Source organism: Rhinolophus ferrumequinum, chromosome 13 (assembly GCF_004115265.2).
Source record: "Rhinolophus ferrumequinum isolate MPI-CBG mRhiFer1 chromosome 13, mRhiFer1_v1.p, whole genome shotgun sequence".
NCBI classification, from domain to species: domain Eukaryota; kingdom Metazoa; phylum Chordata; class Mammalia; order Chiroptera; family Rhinolophidae; genus Rhinolophus; species Rhinolophus ferrumequinum.
In genome coordinates, this window is record NC_046296.1 from 54,426,527 (window position 1) to 54,440,751 (window position 14,225).

A 14,225-nucleotide genomic window follows, 5' to 3' on the forward strand; every position below is an offset into this window, starting at 1 on the left:
AACAAAGTTGAGACTTGAACCTGAATCATTTTAGGTCCAAGCTGTATCCCCATCTATGTAAAAAACTGTCTTGCTGGGATGAATATTTTAAAATGTATTTGGCCTCTGAAGAGTATTTGTGAATGTGGACAGCATGTAAGACAACTTCCAAATGAATAGTCCAATTCCTCAGGCAGAACACCAGCGAGACGCTGGCTCGAGGAGGCCCATGGTAACTAGGGAGCAGCCCAGCCTGGCTATTCCCAGCTTGCTCCTGGCTGGCCTCCAATTCCTCTGCCTTCTTTCCCGCTCCCTACATCTCTGAGTCTCTGACCAACCAGCAGTGCAATACAGTTTTAATCAGCTGTTTTTTCCCTTCATCCCCATGAAGTGAGCTACTTCACGCCTGTCAATAGCATCCAGATTCATGCTTTAGAAAACCTGGGATGGGATATTTCCCAAGGGGTTCTATCAATTCTAAATCTGTTTATACATCAGCTTTAATTCTCAGGAGGTTGCCTTTTCAGTTCTTTGCAGAAAATGAGAACCTTGTGTTGACACTTCATGGATCCTCAAATTGACTAATAAACTAAAGAGGAAGGAGAAAAAAACGAGGATTCTTTGGCTGTTGCCTTAAATAGCATTTAGGAAAATCTTCACAAATAGGCTAGAGTCTCAAGGAATGCTGGATTTCAGGGGCCATTTCTTGGATTTTCTTCAGAAACCAAGATCTAGACAGGTTATAAGATCATTTATTGAATGTTTAGTATATACTTGACATTATTCTAAGTTCTTTGTGTGTATTTATTTTATATTTACAGCAAACTTATGAAATAGATATTGTCACTATTACATCCATTTTCCACATGAGAAAACTGAGGCCAAGAAAGTTTGTTTTTGTTTTTTTTAATTTGCCTTAAGTCACACATGTGGTGAAAGCAGGATTTCATTCTCTTGATCTGACTCTTGAGTAGGGGTTCTTAACCACCTCCAACCACCTGTTTTTGTGTTTGTTTGTTTGTTTTTGTTATGAATTCCTTTGGCAGGTTTGTTGAAGCCTATGGCCCCCTTCTTAGAATCTCTTTCAATGTGTAAATAAAATACATAGGATTACAAAGAAAGACATTTATATTGACATACAGTGACCAGCTTATTAGAAAAACAAATCTGTCATATGGTGATGTATGTGCTTCATTATTAATGCATCAAATAACAATATCTAGTGGCAGGTCTGAAATATTGAAATGTGAAGATGTGTTAAATATGACTCTATCAGCACCATGCTCTAACCAACTGAGCTAAACGGCCACCCCCTCTAGGAAGGAAGGAAGGAATGAAAATAGACAAATTCTAAAGTCCTTTTGAAACTTAAAGAAATATTTCTTGAGAAGTTCCTCAATCTTCATATCCTCATATAAATTGCCAGGTATATAGCAGACATTCAATAGACAATTCCTTTCCTCTCTCTTCTTCGAGGCTCTTGGCGTGCACACCAAGTAAGCTAAATCTCATTGCATAGTAGGGAAATGGGAATAGCTAGGTATGTATAAGTTTTGCAGGAGGGAACAATAGTTGAGAAGGTCTACTTTTGCCTTCTTTTCTAGTCAGGTATAATATGTAAGATACAATAGAAAATAAATTATAAACATTTATCAACGGCTTATAATATGCCAGGCACAGTTCTAATCACTTTACATGCATTACACCATTCAGGTGTCACAATAACCTTAGAAGAGAGAACTGAGGCTTAAAGAAGTTAAGTGGCTTGCCCAACTTCCAATAGGTAGAATGTATTCAGGTGAGGGAATTCCAGCCCAGGCAGTCTGAGTCTAGTACCTTTTTCTCTGTGCAGCCACTGCTATGACTGACATAGGGTCAGAGGCAAGGACTTTGAGTAGGATCCACTACAGCCTGCCTCCTAGTCATGACCTAACTCAAGGCAAGTGTGTTTAACCAGATGGCAGACTCGTTAAGGCGGAAGTCTGTGGCTAGGACAATTAATGAGGGCCTTAGCACCATGTGCTCTGGTGCATTCGTACTACACTGTTAATTTAATATTGCATTTTTAAAACAATTGATCAATCTATTTCCTCCTGGAGTTAATGTTGGTTCTACTATTTGCGAGACTACAGGAAGAAGTTTCTTAAAAAGGAAATTGTCTTTGGACTACCATTAGACACAATTGAATAAATTCTGTCAAACTAGGGTAGTTATTTAAGTTTATTGCAATTATTTACCTAATCTAAGCTCAAATTTAAACATAAAATAGAAATATAAGGAGTACTTGAGTATCTTTTTAACATATGGACAGAAGAAATTTTAAAAATGTTTCATTTTTTTTTCCCTTCTCCAGTCAAAAGATACAGAGTGGCTGCATGTAAAAACAACAAACAAACAAGACCCAATTATATGCTGCCTACAAGAGATTTACTTCAGCTTTAAGGGCACACATGGACTGGAAGTGAAGGGATGGAAAAAGATATTCCATGCAAATGGAAACCAAAAGAAAGCACACAAAAGAGACTTTAAGCCAAAGACTGTAACAAGAGACAAAGAATGTCATTATATAATAATAAAGAGATCAATTCATCAAGACAATATAACATTTGTAAATATTTATACACAATATAGGAGCACCTAAATGTATAAAGCAAATATTAACAGATCTAAAAGGAGACATAGACAGCAATACAATAATAGTAGGGGACTTCAGCATCCCACTTTCAAAAGTGAATAGATCATCCAGACAGAAAAATCAATAAAGAAACATTGTACTTAATTGAAACGTCAGATCAGATGGACTTAACAGACATTTGCAGAACATTCCATCCAACAGCATCAGAATACACATTCTTCTCATGCACACATGGAACCTTCCTCCAGGATAGATCTTATGTTATGGCAACAAAATGAGCCTTAATAGATTTAAGAAGACTGAAATCCTATCAAGCATCTTTTCCAACCACAATGGTATGGAAAACCACAACTAGAAATCAATTACAAGAAGAAAATTGGAAAATTTACAAATATGCAGAGATTTAACAACATGCTTCTTAACAACCACTGGATCAGACAAATCAAAATATTTCTTGAGGCAATGAAAATGGAAATACAACATACCAAGACTTATGGGATACAGCAAAGGCAGTTCTAAGAGGGAAGTTTATACCAATAAACTCCTATATTAAGAAAAAAGAAAGCTCTCAAATAGACAGTCTAACTTTAGATTGTCTAGTTCCTCAAGGAACTAGAAAAGGAAGAATGAACTAAGCTCAAAGTTAACAGAAGGAAGAAACTAACAAAGATCAGAGCAGATGTTATTTTTAAAAGTACAGTTCGGTGGCATTAAGTGGCATTCATATACTTGCGCAACCATTACCATTATCCATTTCCAGAACTTTTTCATCATCCCAAACGGAAACCCCATACCCATTAAATAATAATTCTCTCTGGAAACACCTGTTAGTTTTTATACAAGTATGTTAAATCAGGATTCTTAAATGAATTCTTTTATTGGTTAATTATATTTTAATTTAGCTTTCACTGATACTCATGAAGTAGATATCATTTTAAAAGATTTATTACCTAATAAATTTCCTCTTTTGTGAATTGTCTGTTCATATTTGTCCATTGTCACTTCTGGGACATAGTATGATGTTTTAGCAGGGTACTAGTGTGTACTTTTTCTCATGGAATAAAAACAATTTAGTTTAAACATTTTTAGATTGCTTCCCATATGGCAGCAGAGCAAATCTAGGATGGAGTAAAATCCTTCCCTCTTTTTAAAAATCTATTAATTAGCTCTCACTAATAATCACAATTAATATTTTTATTAAAAAAGAAACAAAGTCTTCTTCCCATAATCCTCAAACACCAGTCCCACTACTCTGAGATAATTACTTTTAATAACTTCTTGTGTATCCTTCCAGAAATTTTATATGTATACACCAGCATTGTTGCAAAGTGGGGCTAGCAGGAAGTACCCCCAAAATAAGCCCCAGTTACGACCGTCAGCCAGATGGACGCATTTAGTACTTTATGACTATGTTCCAGAAGATGACATGTGTGTATTTGAGTAAATGTAGATTGATGTACATGAAAAAATAAGGCATCCCCTGATAAGACATCCCCTAATGCGTCTTTTGGAGCAAACATTAATACAAGGCCTGGTCTTATTTTCGAGGAAACACGGTCCTGTAGAAAACAACCTGAGATTAAATCAAGCACAAGAGAAAATGATGCAATCAAGAAACTTGGTAATTACAAGACGTGTGTGGTTGCTGCCAGTGTAACAGGGGATACTGGTTTATAGCCAATTTTTTTTTTTTTTAATAAGTAGAAAGAGTACACTCTAAAATAATGATAAGGGCCGGCCTGGTGGCTCAGGCGGTTGGAGCTCCATGCTCCTAACTCTGAAGGCTGCCGGTTCGATTCCCACATGGGCCAGTGGGCTCTCAACCACAAGGTTGCCAGTTCAATTCCTTGAGTCCCACAAGGGATGGTGAGCAGCGCCCCTGCAACTAAGATTGAACACGGCACCTTGAGCTGAGCTGCCGCTGAACTCCCGGATGGCTCAGTTGGTTGGAGTGCGTCCTCTCAACCACAAGGTTGCCAGTTCAACGCCCGCAAGGGATGGTGGGCTGCGCCCCCTGCAACTAGAAAACGGCAACTGGACCTGGAGCTGAGCTGCGCCCGACACAACTAAGACTGAAAGGACAACAACTTGACTTGGAAAAACAGGCCTGGAAGTACACACTGTTCCCCCAATAAAGTCCTGTTCCCCTTCCCCAATTAAAAAAAAATAATAATGATAAAAAGGATAGTATAATACATAAACCAATAAGTCATTTATTATCAAGTATTATGAACTGCACATAATTGCACATGCTATGCTTTTATAAGACTGGCAGTGCAGGTTTGTTTACACCAGCGTCACCACAAACACGTGAGTAATGCCTTGTGCTACAACATTATGATGGCTACCATGTCACTAGGTGATAGGAATTTTGCAGCTCCACTATAATCTTTTGGGACCACCGTTATATATGCTGTCAGGTGATGACCAAAATGTCATTATATGGTGTGTAACTATAAAGATAGTGACCTAGTAGAGTCTGAAAACAAGTTGAGGTAGGTTGCCCAGGCAACAGGGCTGGGTGGCAAGCCCCAGTCAACAGCTGGGGATGGAGAGGTACTTCTTGAACTAACTCTGGATGTAGGCTTTAGAGGGTGATGGTACATACCTTAGTGGTATGGATCATGCTATGAGTTACTTAAAGAATTTGTGAAAATATATCCATATCAATGGCTGTTTGATCAATGACTTAAAGAGAAATATTAGGAAGTATCTCGATGGCCTCTCAAACTCCCTATTAAGACTTTTTTTTTTTGGTGTAACAGACCCCTTTTGAAAAATTGAGGAAAAGTTATGACTCCTCTTCTCAGAAAATGCACAACACACACAAACTATTGCCCATAATTTTAGGGGGCCCATGAACTTTTGAAACCCATCCATGAACTTCAAGTATTGCTCTCACCTGTTTTTCCTCCCAAGAGGCAGCCAAACTCTTAGTCCTATTTCAGAATACAGTTAAGTTTACTAGACCGGAAGAATCTCCTGAAAGCAGATGGATTTGGGAGATCAGTAGGCGTTGTTACACATTCTTCTTACTTTGCAAAGTATAAAGACATGGATAATGCGATGGAAGATGACCCATTCTGGATCTTTCAAGAGGCTGTTATGGACACTACAAATAATGGTTTCGGACCGCAGATATAGCTGAATCAGTCAGCAACATTTACCGAGCGCCTGATATGCACAGGCACAGTGCCGGGACTGAGTTCACCAAGATAAAAAAGACACCATTTGCGTATCCAATGAGACGATTCACATATAAAACATAAAAGTAGTTATTGATGGCCTTAAAAATAGGTCACCTAAGTTTGAGAGGCATTCTGAGCTGACAATCTATCTGATTTTTGGTTTCTCTACATCCTAGACTCATGAATTTGGTAAGTCATTGAATCTCAAATTGCCTCATCCATTAGGTAGACGAGAACTGTCGCAAATTAAAAAGATAACTTTTGTAAAAATGAACATGGACAAATGAAAAAACACTAGTATGAGGTTTACTGAAAGTGACAGTTGAGAGGGTCGCGCCTTGAGGGAAGAGCATGTCTACGTAGGCCAAGTCCCTACAGCCACGGCGGCGCCTCGCACGCGGTCCGTATCATCTTAATAAGCCTTCCGGGATGGCTCAAGTTCCGCTTCCGCAGGCAGATTTTCGGGGTAGGAGTGAGCGTCGGACCGCCCTCACGCGCATGCTCTCCAGAAGAGGCTGAGAGCGGAAGGGCGGGGGCGTGGCGAGGCGCCGCGGACCGCCGGCTTGCTATTCTTCCAGCTGCGCGCGCGGGCGCGCGGCGAGGACGCGCGCGCGCTCGTCCACGAGGCCGGCTGCGTACAGTAGTGACGGCCGCGCGGGAGCGGTCACATGACCGTATCGGCTGCCTGTACAGTAAGGACCCAATATGGCAGCGGCGGTAGCAGTGGCAACGGCAGGAGGACCGGCCGCCCCATAGACCCCCCCCCCCGCGCAACACCCCCGCCGCTTCCTCTGTTTGGGTGCTCCTCCGGCCTGACTTCCCCTTTCTCCCACCTTTCCCGGCACCGCGGGAAAAGCAGCGCAGGGCAGAGCAGGCAGGGAGGGCGGCCGGAGCCCGGACACGGGAGCCTCCCAGTCAGTTCAAGACCCGACATGAGGGAAAAGGGCCGTAGGAAGAAGGGCAGGACCTGGGCGGAGGCCGCCAAGACGGTAAGGGGGAGGGAGCGCAGGGGAAGGCCGGGAGGATATCGTTCTTTTGCCGCCCGACAGTCGCAGGGGAAGGGAGGTCATTGGCCCAGCGACCCCGTTGAGGGGGCACAAAACCGCGCGGAGAAGGCGGCGGTTAGTGTCGGGGTTGTGATCCCTGTGGGAATGGAGGCGCCCAACGGAAGAGGGTCTCCTCGGGGCTGTGGCTTCTCCCTGCGTCTGCGACGAGTCCTCTAGGTGTTTTGAAGCTGCCTCTCGGGGTCAGGTCGCTTTCACCCTCACTCTGTGGTAGCCCCCGCCCCAGCATGGGAAAGTCTGTTGTGCTTACACAGTGACTGGTTCTTCGCCCTTGTGCGGCTAAAGAGCCCCCATTGGATGCAGATAGGAGAAGGCTTGTGCGTGCACCCAGCCCCAGGAAGAAGGGGCGCCGGAGCTTGGTAGAATTTACCCGCTAGAGCAGACAAGCCGCTTGACCTCGGGCTCCGTGCTGGTCTGGGCTCCAAGATCGGACGTGAGGTCACGAGGCTCTTGTTTTTGTTTGCTGTTGGAGCTGAAAGTGCAGGAGGTGTTTAGAAACGAAGTAACAGGTGGGACTTGTAGAATTTTTTTTTTTCTGTTTCCGTAGAGACCTACTCTGAACAAGGCAGCAATGCATGGTGGGACGTGTAGTTTACCCGGCCTTGACTTTTCCGTAAAGTGATGGTGGCCTCACGAAGTTGTACTTAGTGGGTAAAACCATCTTTTTTTTTTTCTTTCTAATTTTGGTATAACGAAATTTAGAGGTAGGTTTTTAAAAATGGACTGTTTAGGATTATTGAGAACTTTATGTTTTATGGAAGAATTAAAAGCGTGTATATATGTAGAAATTAAACGTTAGGGGAAAGTAAAGTTCATTCCATCGTTGAGGGTGCAGCAGAAAATGACACAAAACAGCATCATTTTAGTGTTGTAAAGTGAGAAGGTGTGGCGGCATTATCTATAATAGTGAATAAGATCAGTAATAGTTGTACAACATGGAGAGCCATTCTGAATGAACCTTTATTATATGATGTATGGTTTATTTTTTAAATGAGACTTTTCTGAATATGAAAGTAATCAATGTTCACTATGGAAAAATTTGGAAGATTATAGAAACGTATAAAGAAGAAAATAAAAAATCACGTTTTTCACATTTCAGAGCTTTATCTGTTAACATTTTGTACCATACCGTCCTGTCTTTTTTCTTTCCCCCATCTGGGTCCTAGTGTTTGTTCAGTCTTGTGCATTTGTTTTGGAAACTTTATACGTTAGCGGGGGTTGATGAGTTTTAAACTTGTATTTCTGTTTTAGTTGGAAATATGAAAAAGTAACTGTAAAAGCATGTTTTATTTACTGAGTGTTTTCACTTGCAATATATCTTAATTGTGACTGCTGGTAGTTTCCCTGTAAAAGATAAAACTCTAGAAATATTTTTTTTTGGTGGTTGGAAGATTGCCTCTTCACAGAAAACTTTGCTTCTAATTGATGAATTCCTAAAGACCTTCCTTTTATTAAAAGAAGGATGGTAAATTTTAATTATAGGTAAGGTGACCCCAACCGCAATTATGTTCATTAGTTTTAAGTGTCTAGACTGTTAAGAGTTCTTTTTTGAATTTGGATCTTTTTGGATAAAATAATCTAATCATTGGGAGATTGTGACAAATAGGAAAAATTTGTGTGCATTTACTATTTAGATTTTCCTATTATAAGTATATTTGTTCATTTATAATAAACATTTCATGCCCTAGCTAGCTATGTGAAGAATAGTATTTTAAAGATGAAAAGACTAGTTTAATCAATAGAGTTCTGAGTGGAATCAGTGTATTATTGGCTTGGTATTTTTATTTGATTCTGGCTAATGTATAAAGCCTTAGTCTAAGTAAAAGTGAATTTTAGAAAGAGAATGGTGACACTAAAACTTTTTTCTTTTTCTAGTAGCCAAAATCTAGAAAATACCCTCCCCTTTTTGGTTTGTTTTATCTATAAAGTGAGGAATTAAACCTCAGTGTTCAAAAGATTTGTTTGTAGGAGGAATAGAAGTAAATGTAGAAGAAATAAGCAAAAGTAAATATTTAATATTTCAGACTAGAATAGTGGGATCACAAAATTAGTGATTTGACAAATGGAAGTAACTTTGATCTAAGGTAAGAAATGGTGCATATATTAATAAGATCAAGAGGACGAGGAGAAGTAAGTCTTAGACTTGCTTATTTGATAGGCATTAAGGTCAGATGTTCTAGGAACAGTTTCATTTTCAGTAAGGAAATAATAAAATTATTTATGAATACAGGCAATATCTTGCTTCTCATTGTTTTTGGTACCTGCATTGTAGAGCTGTGCTGTTTTAGGGAGCATTATTAAAATGGCATTGTATTCCTGACCAATAATACAGTAACAGATAAATAAAATTAATCAATTATATGTATATATACATAATATGATATGGTGTGTGCCTGTGTATGTGAAAGAGCTACATGGATTGATGTAAGGTTGCTGTGAACAATCTGAAAAAGCAAAATAATAAGATTCATAATTATTATGTAATAGTAAAATTATGCCAAAAGTCTGATTAAATGCATAGATGGTTCCAATAACTAAGAACACCATAGAGAGGGATAATGGAGTCTCCTTGATGATATTACTTATATTCTTCCTATATAAATATGCTAGTTATGAAAAGCATTATTCAAGTATTTAGTTAGCAGTCTCACATGTTTTAAATTTCAGTGGTGGCAATGATAGTTGTGATGAAATGATTTGGATGAGAGATCTGTATGTAGTACGTATAGTGTTTCGTGCAATTGAAACAGAAAAATTTCTAGTAAGCCAGAAATATTGGGAACCATTACATTTGATCCTAATGTTATACTTATTCTTAAAAAACAAAACAAAAACCAGTGTATCATCTAAATACTTGATGACATCCCTGAGGAATTTAGCTGTTTTTGCAAAGCAGAGCTTTCGAAATACTACAATCTTGTTGATCCTGTTTCCTTTTTGACTTTTCTCCTGTCACCCACCACAATTAGGGAAGCATTAAAAGGGACAAAGGTCGTAACAGGACAGGTTTGTTGTGATTGTAGGTGGAAGGAACAGAGACACAGACCTCACAGACTGGCCACTACAGGTACCTTTGGGTATCTTTTGGGAGTAAAGTGGTCAAAGTATAAGTCAAGTATGGGTGTTAGAGGTGAGGAGCACAGCAGTCTGTGTATAGACCTTTAGTATATGTTTTGCAGACTGACGAAAAAGAGGTTTCCTTGTTTTTGATGGTATATATATAGATTTCACTTACAGGTTAATATTATTTTGAATGTATATAGTTTTTTATTTTTGTCATTTACCTAGTTATTTAACTTTGGGGAATAAGATGGAAGAGAGAAAATTTCTATTAAAGGAGTAACACTCCTAGGCTAATTACTTTTATATAAGAAGTATAGAAAATGGAAAATAATTGCTTAAAAGTATAAAAATATATAATGATTAGAAAGTTTAGAAAAATATCTTAACAAAATACACTTTAGAAAAAAATAGATATATTAACATTAGGATTTTTCAGTACTCTGAATTTACCATGAGTAATTTTTTTTCCTTAAAAAATAAGGCTAGGAGGGTGGCCGCTTAGCTCAGTGAATCATAGTGTGGTGCTGGTAGCACCAAGGTTGCCAGTTCGATCCCGGCATGGGCCACTGTGAGCTGCGCCCTCCTTAAAAAAAATAAATAAAAAATAAGGCTAGGAGTATGGCCAGGCCTGATTATGGCTACTTCAATATATATTTACCAGGCTGGCGTCCTTTCAAGTCCGTATTTGTCTTATATTTGTAGTTGTATTAGATTCGCCAGGAGAGAGAGTGCATTTTGAAAAAACATATTAAACAAATCTATTGTTTTTGTAATACAGACTATAGAAAGTAAAACTAGGTAAAATCCTTTTAATTTATGGAGTACATAAAAAGATAGAGTGAGCAAGCATTGTAAGGGACATGGGTTAAAAATTGAGAAACTGCTCTGATCCACAATTTTCAAAACAATAGCTGCATATTTACATTTATTTTTCATTTCAGCTTTATTGAAGTATACATTTGACACATTTATGAAATTGCTATCTGCAAGTCTGTTTGTGCTAGGTGATTTTTTAAAAAATATTTTTTAAACAAATGGATTTTTACTTTTAAATTAAAAAAACTTCTTTTTAAATAAATTTTATTGGGAAATATTGGGGAACAGTGTGTTTCTCCAGGGCCCATCAGCTCCAAGTCGTTGTCCTTCAATCTAGTTGTGGAGGGCGCAGCTCAGCTCCAAGTCCAGTCGCCATTTTCAATCTTTAGTTGCAGGGGGCGCAGCCCACCATCCCATGTGGGAATTGAACCTGCCACCTTGTTGTTGAGAGCTCGCGCTCCAACCAGCTGAGCCACCCGGCTTCCCCTTGTGCTAGGTGATTTTATGTAACACTTCTTGAGTGATCTTCCTTCTGGTGATGATAACGAAGTAAAATTTCCCTCTGTTTTGCTTCTTGAATTTCGTATTATTTTCAGTTCATCCTTCTGTTCTGTTTTTATGTTCCTATCTTGAGAGCCCCAAAGCCTCTTGTTGAAGGAAAAAATCAAAATCTTTTTTTGAATGCAAGTTAAACATTTCTCTGAAAGGTGCTGCTGCTGCTGTTGCTGCTGCAGCATCTCCTAGAATTCTGACAGGAGCTGAGAAAATAAATCAGATTTGCAGAAGTCCTTGCAGTTTCATTATCCACAGAATCTATCCACTCTTAAAAAGCTGTGCAATTTTACTGTCGGTAAAAATTTATTATGTATTCACTACAAAAACTGTCTGGAAGGAGGCCTGTATATGGAAAATTAAGTACAGGGAACTGACCAAGTAAAGTTTGCTAAAACCTATTTTTGTCCTTTTTGCAAAAGACCTCTGAATGTTCTTTATTCTTTCTTCCCAGATCTCAGAGAGGCCATTCTCATAGCTTAAGAGTATTGTGCAATTTAGTATTTTTAGTACACTTTGAGTTATCATGTTTTTAATGTTTTTAAAAGGTATTTATTTGAATGCACTAAGTTTTTAAATTCTTTAAATATGACTTAAAAATAATAGTATTACTTGCTTTAAACTTTAATTGAGTTTATTAAAGTTACTTAGGCTTATTACTTTAAAAAACAAGTAGAACAAAAGTATGTAAAGAGTTAATCTTGGATGAAAACTGATTAAGTGAAAGTTTCCATACTGAAATATTGAAAATATTGAGAGTTATGATATTGAAATTAACTATAGTTGATGGTTTGAATATAGCTTTCTGGATTTTTAACCTCTGTGGAAATATGCATAAACATGTATACCTGTATATTTCATATACAGTTCTGAGGCTTGCTTTCTTTATGAATATCATGGATGCCTTTTTAATGCCATTACTTATCTGCCTCATTCTTTGAAATGGTTTCTTAACATTCCATTGTTTTTGGATGTACCATCGTTTAGAAAGTCCTTGATTATTTGAGATAGACCATTTATAGTTTTTTTTCCCTTTCGTAACAAATACTTCAGTATATGCATCTCGGGATCTATGTATGCATGTACATTGTGTGTGTATATGCATTTGTGTGAATGGAATAGTTAAGATAAAGAGTTTGTAAACTTGAGTTTTTGCCAATTTATATTCCCCTCCAAAAATTTTAAATTTCCTGTTTTCCCCCCACTTTTCTTTGTAATCCAAGGAATAATCAATCTTTACTCTTTGCCATTTTGATATATTAGCAAAACATTTGTTTTGTTGTTTTGTTCAGTAGAACTTGATGGAAATGTTCTGTGTCTATGCTGTCACATGTATATAGTAGCCACGAGTCACATGTAGCCATTGAGCACTTGAAATGTGGCTAGTGTGACTAAGGAACTGAATTTTGAATTTCATTCAATTTTAATTAAGTGTAAGTAGCCATGTTTGTCTTGTGGCTACCATTATTGCTATCATTAGTGCAGGTGTAAAGTAACTTCTTAGACTTACTGTTTCTATAGTTTTCACAGAACTTGTGCACATCTTTTTTTTTTTTTTTTGCTTCGTGGTCTCTTTTATACTTTGTTTCCCCAAAAATAAGACCTAGCCGGACAATCAGCTCTAATGCATCTTTTGGAGCAAAAATTAATGTAAGACCTGGTATTATATTATGTTATATTAGACCCAGTATTACATTGTATTATATTAGACTCGGTCTTACATTATATAAGACCCAGTCTTATTTTACTATATTAATTTTTGCTGCAAAAGACGCATTAGAGCTGATTGTCCGGCTAGGTCTTATTTTCGGGGCAACACGGTACTAATTTCTAAGATTGCTTTCTAGATTAAGGAAGCTACTAGCCCTGTGTCATGTACGTTGCAGATCTGTTCCCATTTTTCTCTTTGATGTAATTTATGCAGTGTTTTTTTTTTGCTGCTCATTCTTCATGTTAATGTAAACAAATTTATCAATCTTTAATTTTACCTTTTGTGCTTTTCCAGGTTTTGAGTCCTATTAAGAAAAGCTTTTCCCACTTAAGGATTATAAATTGAGTGCTTTTAAAAAATGTTTAGCCTTGAAGGTATATCTTTCCTAAATAAAATACATCTTTTATTGTGGACTAGAAATACAGTTTATATATTAGTAAAACTATGCTTCTTGAAGGCAGAGACTTTTCTTTTAAAAAATGTTTCTACCTGCAGAGCTTAACTCAGTTTCTTGCACGAGTGTTAATTTCTTTTAACCTTTTTTTATTGGAGGTAAAAGAGAAGACAGTGTTCTCACTTTCAAGAGCACAATTTGAATAAAGTTAGTTGTATTAAGTGTTTCCCAGGAAAACTGGTTATTTCTTTTGTTTGTGAAAGAAAATTATTCCAAGACACACCAGAAACGCTTTTGATTTACATTTGGACATTGGGAAATTTCTGTCATAGTTCTTACTCTGACCTTGCTTGACAAAACTAAAATTGGTTAATGCTGCCTACACATGTGTTGGGTCATCAGGGAACACTGTAAACCATATTAATTATAGTGACTTCTAAGTTAATTCGATCCATCTTTTGGTAAAAAATACGTTGTTAAAGACTTTTCATTTGATAATGCTTTGGTTTACTGACATTTAGCAGTCGATACCACGTTTAGAATGGGCTTTCATTGAAGTTCGCTGCTTGCAATGGCCCAAATCATCTTGAATTTTTAACCCACTGATAACTGAATTATTCAGTAGCTGGTTTAGTCATATTCAATTTCAAATAAAGTGCTTATTGGTGTTAGTGACTTATTTCTAAATTGTAACAAAAATTTAAATGTATTGCTATTGATTTGTAGTGATTAGTTTTCTATATGATTTGAGTGGTTCTGACAAATTTTTTAAGTTTAAATGATGATACCCATGAAATATATTAATGTGTTAGGAACATCTTTT

The 14,225-nt window shown here is 37.6% G+C and overlaps 1 protein-coding gene across 3 annotated transcripts in view; it reads left to right on the top strand.

Moving 5' to 3' along the window:
- The first annotated feature begins 6,444 nt into the window (after nt 1–6,444).
- The window catches only part of ASXL2 (ASXL transcriptional regulator 2), a 121,706-nt gene continuing 113,925 nt past the window's right edge, over nt 6,445–14,225 (top strand). The window contains exon 1 of one of the 3 annotated variants that reach the window (XM_033124352.1): nt 6,445–6,791. In XM_033124352.1, coding sequence (XP_032980243.1) covers nt 6,471–6,791 — 321 coding nt within the window. In that variant the 5' untranslated portion in view covers nt 6,445–6,470. The remainder of the gene's footprint in view (nt 6,792–14,225) is intronic. The other 2 variants (XM_033124353.1, XM_033124354.1) reach the window with 2 other exon arrangements.